General features: G+C 39.1%; 1 protein-coding gene and 1 long non-coding RNA gene across 3 annotated transcripts in view; one reads left to right on the top strand and one right to left on the bottom strand.

Moving 5' to 3' along the window:
* LOC140478913 (uncharacterized) overlaps nt 1-16401 on the top strand; it is an 88656-nt gene that overhangs the window by 29942 nt on the left and 42313 nt on the right. The gene's annotated exons all lie outside the window — the stretch shown is intronic.
* Nucleotides 1-16401, bottom strand: part of tmem44 (transmembrane protein 44) — a 55711-nt gene that overhangs the window by 20492 nt on the left and 18818 nt on the right. For both annotated transcript variants that reach the window (XM_072572537.1, XM_072572536.1), the window contains exons 2-5: nt 13940-14066; nt 10617-10710; nt 6150-6304; nt 291-377 (exon numbers count right to left, since the gene is read on the bottom strand). In XM_072572537.1, the coding sequence (XP_072428638.1) occupies nt 291-377; nt 6150-6304; nt 10617-10710; nt 13940-14066 (463 nt within the window). The remainder of the gene's footprint in view (nt 1-290; nt 378-6149; nt 6305-10616; nt 10711-13939; nt 14067-16401) is intronic.

The raw sequence follows: 16401 nt of genomic DNA, 5'->3' as shown, positions 1-16401 counted from the left end.
TGAAGCTAGAAAGAAAGCCACAATGGAGGATAAAAACTGTTTTTACCACAGCCATCAGCTCCAGCACATTTGGAATCACTTCATAACCAGAGTTTTATGCAAACATTCAAGTAATACATTAACTAAAAATTTGAAATGCCATGGTATTTCTTTCACTCACCTCTTCCTATCTCCATGATATCTGTCCTCAGAACCCTGCAAACATCTGACATGGACCTTTAATTCTAACTTCTTAAGTGTTCCCAAATTTAATTGCTCCACAATTGGTAACTGGGCCTTTTATTACTTACTGCCTTTAAAATTAGCGGAAACTTTGATGTCCAGGCAATAAAAACTGCAATCACCCCCAATGCATAGCCAATGATTTCTGTGTTATCCTATAAAAACAAGAAAGTTTGAAAGAGTGAATGGAGTCATAGATGATGACCATGTCGTAACCAAATGTTACTGAAATTTTCCCAAGGTTTGCCACCTGCTAACATTAACATAAAGGAAGAGATTTCAGGAAGCACCAAGAAATGCCTTGTCTGCGAAACGTTAATGATTTGCATATATGGCAAAGGTATAGCAAACAATGGATTAAAAAAACTCATGCCTAGGTGTGTATAGTATCAGATTCAAAGCAAACAATGTGAAGCTTGGCAAAGAAAAGTCAGATCACATCTTTGATATTATCATAAATCTAGTAGTACTTTCGGAAGCCTTGATTAGCATTATTATGATCTAGAGATAGGAATTTTTTCCACTCTTGCTTGGGAAGGTAACTTACTTTCTACATAATACCAATGAGAGATTTATATGAGAGTCCTGCAGATATTTTGGTACTGAAGAATCCAATTAGTAATTTATTACAACTAGCTATTTTGTACAAACATTCCATTCAGAGGGTGTGAAGTGCATAAGTTAACATTAGGCTAGTAGATTACAAAAATAGGAATGCTTTCAGACATGTGTCATGTCTGACCAATTTATTAGAGGTTTTCAAGGAAGTGTCAGCCAGAGCAGATAGAGAGGAACCAGTAAATGTGTTCTGGAAGACAAGGTATCTTACAAAAGGTTCAGTAATAAGTAACCATAGTGTTGGAAGTAGTACGTTGGCATGGCTAGAAAATTGGCTTATGGGCAGGAAACAGCAAGTGGGGATAAAGGAATCCTTTTCAGGTTGGTGACCCATAACCAGTGGAACTCCACAGGGATCAGTGCTGGAACTGCAACTACTTACAATATACATTAATAACTTGAAGGAAGTGAATGTGCTGTAGCTAAACTTGCGGCCAACACTATAATACAGAGAAATGCCAGTTGTGAGGGGGATATAAACTGTTTACAGAGATGATTTGGAAATACCGGTGTTGGACTGGGGTGTACAAACTTAAAAATCACACAACACCAGGTTATAGTCCAACAGGTTTAATTGGAAGCACTAGCTTTCGGAGCGCCGCCTGATGAAGGAGTGGCACACTGAAGGCTAGTGCTTCCAGATAAACCTGTTGGACTATAACCTGGCGTTATGTGATTTTTAACAGTTTACAGAGAGATATTGATAGGTTAAGTAATTGGTTAAAAAGTGGTAAATGGAGTATAATATGGCAAAATGCGAAGCTGTTCATTTTGGAAGGGAGAACAAAAGAACAAGAATATCATTTAAATGGGACAAAATATTATTTGAATGGAGAAACACTGCAGAAAGCTGCAAGACAAAAGAGACTGGTGAGTACTTGTGCATGAAACACAAAGTCAGCACACAGGTACAGCAGGTAATCAGGAATGCTAGAGGAATGTTGGCCTGTATTTCAAAGGGGGTTTGAGTATAGGAATAGGGAAGCCATACTGCAACTGTACAAGGTGTTGGTAAGACCACATCTGGAGCACTGTGAGAAATTTTGGTCCCTTTATTTAAGAAAAATTATCTCTTCATTGAAGGCAGTTCAGAGAAGGTTCTCTAGGATGATCCCTGGAATGGAGGAATTGTCTTTGAGCCAAGTTCAAACAGGTACTCTAGTCACTGGAGTTTAGAAAAGTGAGAGATTATCTCATTGAATCATATAAGATTCATCAGAGGCGTGACATGATAAATGCTGAGCGGATATTTCCCCCTCATGGGAGAGTCTAGGACCAGACAGCATAGTTTCATAATTAAGGGGTGCCAACTTAATACTGAGATGAGGGGGAATTTCTTTCCTGAGGGTTGAGAATCTTTGGAACTCTTTGCCACAAAGTGCTGGAGGGGCAGAGTCCTTGTGCATATCCAATGCTGAGATAGTAGGGGAATCAAGGGTGAGAGAGAAAGGGTTGGAAAGTGGATGCGAGAAATGTCAGCTTAGCCGTGACTTACTGAATGGCGGAGCAGGCTCGAGGGGCTGGACGGCCTCCTCCTATTCTTATTTCTTATGGTTTTATGCTTCGAGTGATTTGGGTTAAGACAGAACAAAATATTTTTAAACTTAGGTCATGCGTTAGGAAGTGATGATATCAACAGAACATCTCTTAAAGGCATATTGACATACAGTGTCTCTTGAAGAAATATTAACTAGAAGACGTAACACATAAAGAATAAAGCCAGAGAGATCATTAATATGAACATGGTCATAAATCTCGTGAATGCAAGAAGCCAAAGTCCAGGATATTACACTAGCTATAAGAAACTACCATGGAGAGAAGAAGCTAATAGTACTTCGTGTAAATTTTTAGAGTAATCCAATTATGGACATGAAGGTCTGTTTGAGCACAGGCATTTCTTGTTGACTTTTTTCTTATCGAACAGAAACACTACTTGCAACTCTCTATTGTTTAGCAAAAGAGGGAAACATAAGGTAAATTATGCTCAACTAGTGCAACAATTGGTACAGGTAAGACTATATTAAATCAAGCCACAAAAAAAGGAGCTTCTCTGTAACATGAAATTCCATCATGTTCATCAGTTCTAAAAAAGCAACTCATTTAGCCCCACTCTACTGTTCTTTTCCCATACCTTTACAGAATGTGTTTTTTTCCCCAAAGTATTTATCCACTTTCTTTGTTAAAACAAATTATGCATGTTGTTTCCATCACTAATTCTGGAAAGGAATCCATGTCCTAACAATCCTCTACAAAAAAAAGTCAATTGCTCTTTCCCTTAATATTTTGGTAATAGTTTCAGATATATGTCTTCTAATCAGAACCAGTGGAAACACATTTTTCTGAATCATAAATCAGCATAACGAACTTGTGAATAGACAAGTGTAAGGTAGGTTACTTTTAGTCATTTAGGAATCATTTTTTACAGAAATCAAGCATTGATGAGAAAATACATTTTATTGCAGCTCTTTGCCTTGCACTCATCAGGCCATGGCTTCCCATTGGTAACAGTCCTATCTCTGAGGTGCAAGGTCTAGTGTTCAAGACTCTCATCAGAGCTTCAGCAGAAAGATTAAAGCAGACATCTCCAGTTCAGCAGAAGTGCTGCACTTTGGATCCAGTGTTAGAACAAGCCCCATTAATCTGTTTGAGTGAATGCAAAAACTCTCAGGCACTGTTCTGCCTCATGCACTGCCCAATCCTTCAGTCTTGAGACACAGATTTTCTGGTCATTATCATATTGCTATTTGTGATAACTTGTCATGCTTTCTACAGTGAATATAGGAGGTAGGGTTAGTAAGTTAGATAGTCAATGGACAGTAAGAAAGGTTATTTCTGAATACAATGGGACCTTGAGCAGATGGCCAATGGGCCAAAGAGTGGCAGAAGGAGCTCAATTTAAATAAATGTGATGCTACATTTTGGTATGGCCAATGAGGGCAGGACTTAAGCTCTTTGTTCTGGGGAGTATTGCTAAACAAAGAGATCTAGGGGTGCAAATGCATAGTTCCTTGAAAGTGCATGTCTGGAACAAGCTGCCAAAGGAAGTGGTGGAGGCGAATATAATTACAACATTTAAAAAGCATCTGGATGGGTATATGAATAGGAAAGGTTGAGAGGGATATAGGACAAGTGCTGGCAAATGGGATTAGATGAAATTGGGATGGCTGGTCCGTGGGGAAGAGTTGGATTGAAGGATCTGTTTCCTTGTTCTGTGGCTCTATGACAATTTACTAGAATCCTAATTTAAGTGTAAAACCAACAATTATTCTGTGAGAGTGGAGAGGACTGATTGGTTGGCAATTGGACATATTAGAATCACATCCAGTGCTGACTGTCATACAGATCACTGGCTCATTCATTCAAACTGAGTTTCTATTTTAATTCCACGTCCATGAACAGACCTAGAGGAAACCCATAAAAGAAATAACAGTTCAGCAGCATGCAAACATCATCAAGCAATCTTAGACCAGACTGGAACACACATCTCACTGTATGGAAGTTATTATGGCAGTAATGTAGTTAACTTATTGTTGCAATGGATGCCTGGCATCATGTTGCAGGGCTCCAGTAACAGTTAATGGTAGTGCATTGTGATAGGTTAGTTAAATCACTGGGAGATGAGCTAAAGCCAAAGATGATGGTGTTGTAATGATAGGTTAGGTGTGATGGAGGGAACCAGTGTGGCAGACGATGATTAGTTTAGAAAGACAAACCAAGCCAGGATGATTAGCTATGGTAATGTTATCTGATAAACGTGGGACCAATAAATTGTATAAACTGGAGGAGAACAAAGAGCTTGCGGACAGTCAGGGAAGACATTTCTCTGGCTGCCACAGCTTTGATTTTGCAAGATTAAAGTTTAATTTCGTGAAAGATTTTGTGTCTCCTGGTAACTTTTTATGGAACATTGAGTAATTCTTCCACAACAACTGCTAACTGCACTAAAGAAGAACTCTGGGAACATGCAAAGCTGGGATACCTCAAATGAGATCTTTTGATTTGGCACCATAAAGAACAGGGGCTGGATTGATGAAAATGATTAAGAAATCTAAGATCTAAAAGCAATAAAAAGATTAGCTCATCAACTGGCTTAGCCAGCCAGCCAAGAGAGAATGGCAGCTGAGTGTCAAGTATACAGCACACTTAACTGTTAAAATGTGGAATATCCAAAATGACCGATGCATCATACTTAAGAAAAAACTTCAACTGTACTTCAATACTGCTGATGTAAGAGCTTGTAGAAACTTCAAAATCAATGAACAAGCATTGCAAATGAAAAGCACTGTACACACTGACAATGAGTCAGTCCTGAATCTCTATTCAGAGTATTTTGAAACATTCTTCAGTGCCTGTTGCACATTGCATTATCCTTTCCACCATTAGGAAGATCCTAGCTTTAATATTTCTGCATTGGCTTGGATCTTCCATCTCAGAAGAAGAAAGCTTTCCAAAGAGCCAGTGTGGTTTCACAACAGTTAAAGCCACTCTAACATGGTACTTTGGCAAATACAAGAAAAATATTGTGAGCAAAACAGAGGCCTGTACGTCACTTTTATAGATTTCACCAAGACATTCAACAATGCGAACAGAGATAACATTTGGAAAAGCCTTGAATAATCTGGAGCCCACCCAGATCCCTGAGCAGTTTCATGAAAACTAGACGTAGGAGTAAATTACTGTAGGTGCTGGAATCTGTCCTGAAAACAAAAAAAGTGTTGGAAATCACAGTGGGTCAAGCAACATCCATGGACAGAAAGCAAGCTGACGTTCCAAGTCTAAATGACTTTTCATCAGAACTGACATGAAGTGTGGAGGGAGCAGCATTTATACAGTCTTTGTGGAGGGGAAGTGGAATGCTAGGGGAAAAAAGATGTTGATACTTAAATGATCGCATTCCTTCCCTTTCTTTTAGCTTTACTTGTTATATTACTGTTAGCATGTCCACTCTCCCTTACCCCCACCCCAGTGGGAATGTCTGATCTTTATGGTTTGGCAGTTAGACTGCCATTGTCACATTCCAATTACTTAATTTGAACTATTAACAACGCTGCCCCTGCCCCCCCCCCCCCCAAACAATTACATAAATGGCCAAGGATGGTCAGATAATTGAATACCCTGAACAACAATTGAAGCGATTCAGTTGTATTTTCAAATGCTGATGAACTTCAATCAGGTTAATAACTGGGGACTCAAGGTTGAAATGAAAGACTTTAATTGAAAAAAGCCTTTCCTCTGATTCTGTAATTTGTCCAGATGAGTTTTGTTTAGGTTAAATGAACAGCCAACAGACCACGTTAGTACTATTTTACCTGAAGTAATGTGGTAAGCAGTCTCCTTCTTGGTCCACGAATATCCATTTGAGGAACAGGAGAAGCCCAGAAGTAGTAACTTGTGCCCATTGCGAAAGGTAAGCAAGCCATGAACATGGCACTTGTTCTTCTTTTATTCCTCTGTCTTGGCCGACCTGTTTATAAATGACAAACAGTATGCCAACCTTGATGTGCACAAGTACATTCTTTCTTAAAGAATATAGAAGGTACGCAGAGTTTTGGATGACATACCAAGTGCTTACCATCTTCTCCTGGGGCTCATTTTGAGCACCTTTGTGTTAGAAAGGAACTTCCCAAAATTAGTTTTGCCCTGAAATCGTTTAAAAGTTCTTTCCTTCTACATTTTTGCCCACTGTCAGGAAATTACATTGCTGCTACAGGATGGGGAGCACCAGCGGTTCACAATGCTTAACTTCTAAAATAACTATCGGACAATTCTAACAGACCAATATAAAAACCAAATCATTTTAGTTTCTACATTGTTCATCGAAAACTAAAATGCAAAAAGGGCTATTTTTTACAATGAAGGACTGGGGAAGGAATTGCTGCACATCTGAAAACATGTTACTGGATCACCAAGAGTTGTATTCATACAGTTGCTTTGCAAGCAGTGGGGAAGGGAGATAAGACACCATATCACCAAATATGTGTTCAGAGCAAGATTCAACCAGCAATAGGCAGCTGATTGGTTTGTGTAACAGTGACCAGTTGTGGAGTTGAAGGTCATCAGCATGATCTCAGCTCTCTGACTGACTCCTAGCCAGGTGAGAATCTTGGGAGTTTATAGAGTGGAACAAGCCTCTGGCTTGAACAACAGGATCTGTGTTTCTATCTCTGCTGTAAAAGTCATTGACACCTGAAAATAAAATCATCTCCTCCTACAAGTTGCTGTATGCTATTGCCTTTCACTAGTAAATGAATGTGTTTGTAATTAGTGTACCAATGGCCCTGTTCCTCCTACAAAAGTTAAAGAACCTGGAGAAAGGAGATTCAAAAATTGAAGGACTTGGGAAGCAAAAGGAACATCTCATTGAACTCTGTGGATTAGTGTTGTTGAACTTGCTTCCCAGAATTTTTCTCCCTCTATCCATTGCACCAATTTCTTTTTGTTTGTCTGGGTTTGTAGGGGTTTTAAAAATGGGTTTGAATTTCAACTAGTAAAGTGAGTTATATGTTGATAGCTCCTAGTTGTGTTTACCTATGGCTGGAACTTATTTATTTGGAACAACAGTAGTTCTTGTCAAGAAACCAGCCTGTAAAGTGATGAGAGACCTGGAATCATTTATATTGCTGCAATAGCTTTGCTGATTTCCCAGAGTGGAGCGATCCTGTAATGTATATGTGTATGTATCAATGTATGTATCCATCCATTGGAGCCTTCAAATAAATTGAATTTGCATAAAATTGATCATCCAGTGCATAAGAGTGATGAGTTTGTATGAAGGCACCAGAAACAAAAAGGTGACAACAGAAATACCAGAGACCATTGGAGCTGACAGGATTTGGTGCAATACAGAGGTTTTATATGCATTGAAATCCTAAGCACTAAGTCCCCCTACAGACAGTACTTTGCAGAACAGTAAGCACATGATTTATGGGACAGCCAGAACCATAATTTATCAGATGCTGATGATCAAAGCTTCCAGAGATAAACAAAAGAAGTTACAATATCAGCACACTTCTAGAAGATGGCAGAAAATGAGAAGATATATGTGGCTGGATAACACCACCTGCAAGCAAGGGGTCAAACCAGCAGTATTAATGCAGTAAATAAAACTCAGATCAAGTAAGCATTATGGGAAACATAGTTCGCTGCACCAACTGCAAAACTGACCTGCCTTCCAAGATATGGTATGCAGTGTCAGAGGACATGGACTCGGAAAAGCAGGAAATTTGATTCCAGGGGTGTACTGAGGAGGTTATAGTAAGATACTACCAAACAAAAAGTGTATGCAGAATATTAACATCAATAAGCATGAACTGGAGACTCATACCAACACAATTACATACACAAGCTTAATAGCCATCAAGGTGACAGGGCATAAAGCAACAAATGACCAATCAGTAACATTGTTGGAGTTCAACAATTGATGTGAATAATGATAATTGCTGAATCCCCATAATAAACCTGTCTGTTGATCCATCCTCTATTTTTTTAAAAAATCAGTATACACATGAATTATAATCTTCCAATGAATGAAACCTACTTACAGGTAAAGTCTTTCTCTCTACCAAACCATAAGGTTAGTCTGTCATTAAAGAGAGAGATGGTTGGTGATAATTTAAGCCAAGGGCTACCATATCTCAGCCTAGGAAAGATCGTGAAAAGAAGAGCTGTTCATGGTAATCTCAGCTTGTGCAGAATTGAACTCTTATTGTTTGCACCAAGTGGAGAGGTGATGACCTAATTGTATTATTACTGGACAGTTATTCCAGTAATTCTGGGCACCTAGGCTCAAATACTGCCACAGCAGATGCTGGAAATTGAATTCAATTTTTAAAATCTGGAATTAGAAGTCTAATATGATCACAAACCCATTGTCAATGGTCAGGAAAAACCTATCTGGTTCACAATGTCCCTTAGGAAAGATAACTGCCATCCTTACCTGGTCTGGCCTACATGTGACCCACAGTAATATGCTTGATTTTTAATTGTCCTGTGGGGAATTAGGAATAGGCAATAAATGCTGACCTCGCCAGCGATGCCTTCATCTTGTGAATGAATAAAAAAAAAGTACATCGCAAACCAAATAACTAGCCAACTCATCTACAGTTTATCAATCAAATGAGAATTTAGAACAAGAACATAGAACAGTACAGCATAGTACGTGCTGAGAAATGGCAGATGGAGTTCAACCTGGAAAAAAGTGTGAAGTGATTCATTTTGGAAGGTCAAATTCACTTTGGAATGCAGATTACAGGGTTAAAGGCAGGATTCTTGGCTGTGTGGAGGAACAGAGGGATATTGGGTTCTACATTCTTCTCCCTGAAGAAGGGCTCATGCCCAAAATGTCGATTCTCCTGCTCCTTAAATGCTGCCTGACCTGCTGTGCTTTTCCAGTAACACATTTTCAGCTCTACATACATAGACCCCAAGATCCTTGATGTTGTGCTGATCTTTTATCCTTTCATTTTACTATCATCCATGTGCCTATCCAAAAGTCACTTAGATGTCCCTAATGTATCTGACTCTACTAACACTGCTGGCATCCACCGCTCTCTGTGTGAAGAACCAACCTCTGATAACTCACCAAAGCTTCCTGCAATTACCTTAAAATTATGACCCCTCATGACAGCCATTTTCATCCTGAGAACAAGTCTCTGCCTCTCATCATCTTATACACCTATATCAAGTCATCTCTCCAATGAGAAAAGCCCTAGCTTCCTCAACCTTTCTTCATAAGACATACCCTCCAATCCAGGCAGCATCCTAGTAAATCGCCTCTGGACCCTCTCTAAAGTTTCCACGTCCTTCCTATAATGAGGCAACTAGAACTGAACACAATATTCCAAGTGTGGTCTAACCAGGGCTTTATAGAACTGCAACATAACCTAACGGCTCTTAAACTCAATCCCCCTACTAATGAAAGCCAACACACCATTGCCTTCTTAACAACCCTATCAACATGGATGGCAACTTTGGACGCGGATCTATATGTGGACCCCAAGATCCCGGTGTTCCTTCACACTGCAAAGAATCCTATCTTTAACCCTGTAATCTGCATTCAAATTCCACCTTCAAAAGTGAATGACTTCACAATTTTCCAAGTTGGACTACATCTGCCATTTCTCAGCCCTGCTCTACATACTGTTAATATCCTGTTGCAACCTACCACAGGCCTCCACACTATACACAACTCCACCAACCTTCATGTCAACGGCAAACTTACTAACCCACCCTTCCATTTCCTCATCCAAGTCATTTATAAAAATCACAAACAGCTGAGGTCCCAGATCAGATCACTGCAGAACACCACTGGCAAAATTGTATGAAGGAGCCAGAAATGCAACATAAGTTGAAATGACCTTTTGCAAATGTGAGTGAGTATGAAAGATGCTCAAACCTTAAAAACGTACAAAACTTTAGAATCTTGAGGACAAGTTAGGAAAAGAACATTAAGGATTCACAGATTAGAGTAACTAGCTCTACTTTCATTGCAGAATACAAAGTCAAGAAGAGTTCAGTGGAGGTATTCAAAAAAACAAACAGTTTGGAAAAGGGGTAAAAAAAAATGACAGAGAAGCTGTAGCTTCTTGCAGAGCCAGTGGGGACGGGTAAAGTGATCTTTATTGTGCTCAATAAAATACATAACTGGGAGAAAATGTTATAACCACCAACAATTGATATACATAATGAAATATCTATTATCACATAATTATTAGAAAAAAAGGATTGCTTAATTGATGCAGGGAATATAATGCGTTTGAACCTGACAATGTTTCTACCTGTTTTTGATCTGGATCTTGAACCGCACACAGGAAACAGGATTAATATAAACTGAAGAATATCCACTGCAGCCACATAAGCTGCTGTAAAAACCTGGGGATACATAAAGATATATAATGTGAGGCTTTTCCCCTTGAGCGTTCCTTACTGTTGAATTCTTTTCAAAAAAATACTTTGGCAATCTTTTAATTGATGGAACTGTTTGAATTGACCAGTGTGGTTCTGATGGTAAAACCTTTCCCATTTTGTTAAGCTTACCCCACTAAAAGACATTTTGCCACTGGAACAGAAAATGCACAAATTCCCTACAATCAGAAATGTAGGGTCAAGATACATAAAACATTGCTCAAGCTAAATTTAGCATGTTAAACCAGAAAAGAAAATCTGAATTTTGTAGATGTTATTTCAACCTGGGTTAATATCTAAAATTTATAGTTTGTCTCTGACAAAATTATGGACTTTGTAAATCTGCAAATCACATCAGACAAGTAACATAGGTAAACTAAGGAATGATATGTAAATTAAGGTTTGGATGCTTTCTTCATGTAAAAATAATTAGATTATCAAGATGAAAAGTACATGATTAAACATCATCAGTCCAGGGACTGGTTCCGGTACAGGCAATTAAAAGTATGTTCATTACCAGTTTTCATGTCAGCAACACAAAAGCAACTAAAATCTCTTGGTCTTTACATTCAGTACCTCTCAACAGCAAGCTGAGCTTTTCACCCACATTTAGGAAGTAAACAATATTGCCATTTTTTTTAAATTTCAGTCATTAAAATATTGTTTGCCTTGCCTTCAGTAAGACCACAGTTAACATCTAAAGTTTCCTGTTTAAGTCAAGGTCCCTATTTCCACCACAAAGATATCTTGGTGTATCTTTACTGTAACCACGTTTGGGTTGTCATAAAAAAACCTATTCGTTCCCAGATGTCTTTGAAAGAAAGAAATCTGTCGTTCTAACCTGGTCTGGCCATCATGTGACGCCATTCAACACCAGTATGTTTGGCATATGTAACTAACTGCTTCTGGTCAATTAAGGATGGACAGTAAATGTCGGCTTAGCCAATGACACCCATATCCCACAAATTAAATCTTGCACCATGACAAGTAAGTAGATACCTAGCTGCTGGGTGAGGAGGAAGAAAAACATAATTGCAGAGAGGTGTTTCTGAAAATTGTCGTGATGAAACTGCCATAGCAAAGGCAGCAGCGTTGTACTTCAAGGAACAATTAGTTATGGTGGTACAGAATGATGATGATCTTGTATCAGAGTTATGGGAACAATTGCTTAGAAATAAACCAGAAAAAAGACGTAAAAAAAAACTCAGAATAGGATTTAACATCCAATTTGGTTAAGCATGGGGTTGGACGGGGGGGGACGGAGAGAGGGGGGAGGGGAAAGGTGTTGAGTGAGGTATTATTTAAATGGAGTGGTTTTTGCAGTTCTTTGCAGAGAAGGAATGTTGAAGTTGTGGAAATGTCAGAATGAAGATATATAATAGACTTGGTCAGATAAAGCCAAGGCAAACAATATTTTGATGATTGGGATTTTAAAATAAGCTGTATTGTTTACTTCTGAAATGTAGGTAGAAAGTTCAGTTTGGTGTTGAGGTATTTTGCTGAATGTAACGACCAAGAGATTTTAGTACTCATAGAAGTTGAAGATTATGACTTTTGTGTTGCTGACATTAAAACTGGAAATGATATTAGATAGACTTCTTCATCACAATATATTGGAAAGGATTACTAACAACTCGTTCGTTTTAAATAAAAGGACTTTTCCCAATGCAGGCATCATAGCTATTTTTATTCTATTTCTGTGCAATTAATAATACCTCTTGTAAATAAAGTCATAAGTTTAGCCCACGTTATGTATTCTGTTATAGAAGAACATGGCAGACAGCATATTTAATACCTGGTATTTAAAAGCTTTGTAAAAGTCTAATGTGACATGCTATCCTATTCACCTCCACATAATACAGGCAAATTTTTGCTCCTAGTAGACACTGAGCAGCTTAGAGGGACTATCTTTCTGATGAAAACTCAGCTTTCAAGAGATTTGCTTGATAATATTCATAGCCAAGGATTATAAAAAAAAATCAAATTGTTCCAAATGTTATACATTACAATATTAAATTGCACCAATTAGCTTCAATTTGAAACAGACAGCATGGCAATGTACTGTTTCTCAATGACTAAAAGAAGCACTGAATGTTAGGTAAAGTTTACTTTGGGTGAATAATAAAAACATTAAGCCATTTCTTCATAGAATCCCTACAATGCGGCACGGTGGCACAGTGGTTAGCACTGCTGCCTCACAGCGCCAGAGACCCGGGTTCAATCCCCACCTCAGGCGACTGACTGCGTGGAGTTTGCACATTCTCCCCGTGTCTGCGTGGGTTTCCTCCGGGTGCTCTGGTTTCCTCCCACAGTCCAAAGATGTGCAGTTCAGGTGAATTGGCCATGCTAAATTGCCCGTAGTGTTAGGTATGGGGTAGATGTAGGGGTATGGGTGGGTTGCGCTTCGGCGGGGTGGTGTGGACTTGTTGGGCCGAAGGGCCTGTTTCCACACTGTAAGTAATCTAATCTAATCTAATGCTGATAGAGGCCATTCAGCCCATCGATTTTCACCGACTCTCTGAAGAGCATACCATCCTATCCCCATAAGTCCACATTTAGCACAGTTAACCCACCTAACCTGCACACTACTTCATATCTTTGGACTGTGGGAAGAAGCCGGAGCATCAAGTGGAAACCCACATAGACACAGGTAGAATGTGTAAACTCCACACAATCACTCTCTCAAGGCTAGAATCGAACCTAGGTCCCCTTTCTCTGCAAGGCAGCAGTGCTAACCACTGTGCTGCCCATACTGAACTAATCAATTCTGTACTTCAGTACCCAATACATTAGCAGATCAAATTCCAGAACTGGGATGTTAAAAGGAAATTAGAGCATTTTAGATGACAAGATGTCTCAGGAAAATTCAAACAGTAGAAAGAGCCAGGAAAAATATCATAGAAAGCAAGAAATAGCTGAATAATTGAAGAAGTAAGAAGGATCCATAAATATCAAGATTCCTGACGACAAAGAAGATGGAAATCAAACGAGAGATAACTTGTGAAAAATCTGGAAGAAAGAAAAAGGATGAAAGTGAAGGAGTTTGTGGGGAAATTGCGAAAAAAAAAACACTTCTGAGAAACTAGCAAGGTAATGGTTGAGAAAAGCAGGTGTCAGAACCAAAGGGAAATTTGAAGTCGAAGTAATGAAGAGACAAACGATAGTAAAATAGATTCAATAAACCAAAACGACCAACCTGAATACTCAGCTGTTTTGCTAGAAGTGCACCAAACATGTTGCATATATCTCCCAAAAAAGTATAGATGTTACAAGATAAAGATACTTCTTTCCATTTTCTCCATTTGCAACGCCAATAAAAGAGTCTGAAAACAAAATACAAACAAATGAAACACTAAATGCAATGGCTCTGATATTTCAGAATTCCAGAGTAATGCAAATGATCTTCAAAGGATTGAATTTCAGCTCCCAAAAACAGGATGGTTAGGGTAATATCAGAGATTAAAATTTAAAAATAACTATCAGAAATGGAAACTGCCCAGTTCCAGTTAATGAAACAAAGAAGAGTGTTGGTTGTTCAGTCTGCTACTAGAATGGGTTGGTCATTCGAATATTAGAATGAAGGTAGATGGCTTCATTGCCACAGTTTTCCCATATCAGCTAGAAGGGATGAAATCTCTCAGTAAATTTCTTTAAATCACAATTAGGGATCAGGAGGAACTGAAGTGTTTCCTACAGCTCCAAGTAAGCAGTCTGTTAACCGCAGCTTTGTGATCTGTTGGCTACCCTGACCAATACTAGCTCTACTTCCATCCCCAGTCCCTGAAATCAGGGCCCTTCGATCATCAGCAGCACACCCTACCAACTCACTCCTCTACAAATGAATCTGCCTGCCTTTTAGTCCTGTGAAATATATTTCCAGTCCAAAAAACTGCTGATCTGCCACTCAGGCTGCCCATGGCCAGGGACCACAGAGAAAAAGCAGAGCTGCAATTAAATAGTCCAGGTCATTTGGGAACCCATCATTTTGGGTTTGCTGACCTCCCACACCCACAGATCAGAATCAGTAATAAAATCAGAAACATATTCATCATGCAAAATCAGAAATCTGTAACTCTTTAAATGACTCATTTCAAAATATACCTATCCTTCATGCACCACATACACAGATAAATTGGTATGCCCAAATTAGGAGCAGAACTAAGCCATTCGAACCCTCAAACTTGCTCCACTATTCAATAAAATCCCAGCTGATTTTTGAGCTCAGAATTCTAAATTACTATCTGTCCCTGATAATCTTTGACAACCTCAAGAATCTACCAAACTCCATCTTAAAAATATTCATTAGACTTGATCATCTGCTGTACTTGCATACTAACTCATGCATGACAACAACTTGTTCTATCTGCACCATGGAATTCTGCAGTCATTTACTATTTAAAATTTACAACTTCTTTATCCTTCTGGCCAAAGTGAAAAAGTGTTCTGGGTAATGCAAGATGGAGGATTGGAAAAATTTCTGCCTGTAAAAGGTTGCTATTTTTTTTTAGGTGTTTTGGGTGTTGGCGGTGATTTCCTCGAATTCCAGGAGCAGCAATTACTGTTTTATATGCTGTTGCATTGTTTTGGAACTGAGGAGAAAAAAAAGTCAAAACAATGGCAATTTCAAAAGGGAGATGAACAGACAAAGGCAGCACATGGTGAGGTCAATGAGAGAGAGAGAGAGAGAGAGAGAGAGATAACTGACACAGCAGCGAAGCTGCACAGTTACTGCCTTTGCTGTTGGATTCATGTATCGGTGGACATCACAGTGCGTCTAGGAAAATTAACAAACGGTGAAATTCACAACTAATCTTGGAGGAACCTGTTTGGGAGAGGTCACAGCATAGACACAGAAAAGGAAATAGTGTGGCCTTGCTGTAATTCTGCAGTAGTGAATAGAGTGGGTTCTTTCTTGATTATATGTTTTACTGAGATAGGTCACTTGATTAAACTTAATAATATAAGCCATAAGTATTAACTTAGCCTGGAGTAGTGTTTTGTAGAGGAAGAAGACAATGCTATTTTCTGGGTCTGCAGATTGAAAGAATCAAAAATGGCCCTTAGTAGAGTGATATGCTCATCTTGTCCGATGTGGGAGTTAGGGAGAGTTTACGTGTTACTGAGCATTATATCTACAATAAATGCCATTGGTTGGAAATCCTAACCGATCGAAAGGATTGGTTGGAGTGACAGTTAGAGGGAGTGAGGAATTTATAAGCACAAGGGGTATGATGGATGGCAGTTATAGGAAGGGAGAAAAATCGCAGATACAGTCACATCGATGGGTTAACTCCAGGAAAGGTAAGCGAGGTAGGCAGGTAGTGCAGGAGTCTTCTATGGCTATCCCCATTTCAAACAAGTATGCTGTTTTGGAAAATATAGGGGGTGATGGATTCTCAGAGAAATGTAGCATGAACAGCAAAGTTTCTGGTATCGATGTTGTGGTTCTGTTCGCCGAACTGGGAATTTGTGTTGCAGATGTTTTGTCCCCCATCTAGGTGACACCATCACTGCTTGGGAGCCTCCTGTGAGGCGCTTCTGTGATGTTTCCTCCGGCATTTATAGTGGTTTGTCTCTGCCGCTTCTGGTTGTCAGTTGCAGCTGTCCGCTGCAGTGGCCGGTATATTGGGTCCAGGTCGATGTGTTTGTTTACTAGAA

The sequence above is a fragment of the Chiloscyllium punctatum genome, chromosome 6 (genome assembly GCF_047496795.1).
Source record: "Chiloscyllium punctatum isolate Juve2018m chromosome 6, sChiPun1.3, whole genome shotgun sequence".
Lineage (NCBI taxonomy): Eukaryota > Metazoa > Chordata > Chondrichthyes > Orectolobiformes > Hemiscylliidae > Chiloscyllium > Chiloscyllium punctatum.
Note: the sequence above shows the minus strand (reverse complement) of the source record. Positions and strands in the feature narration are given on the sequence as shown.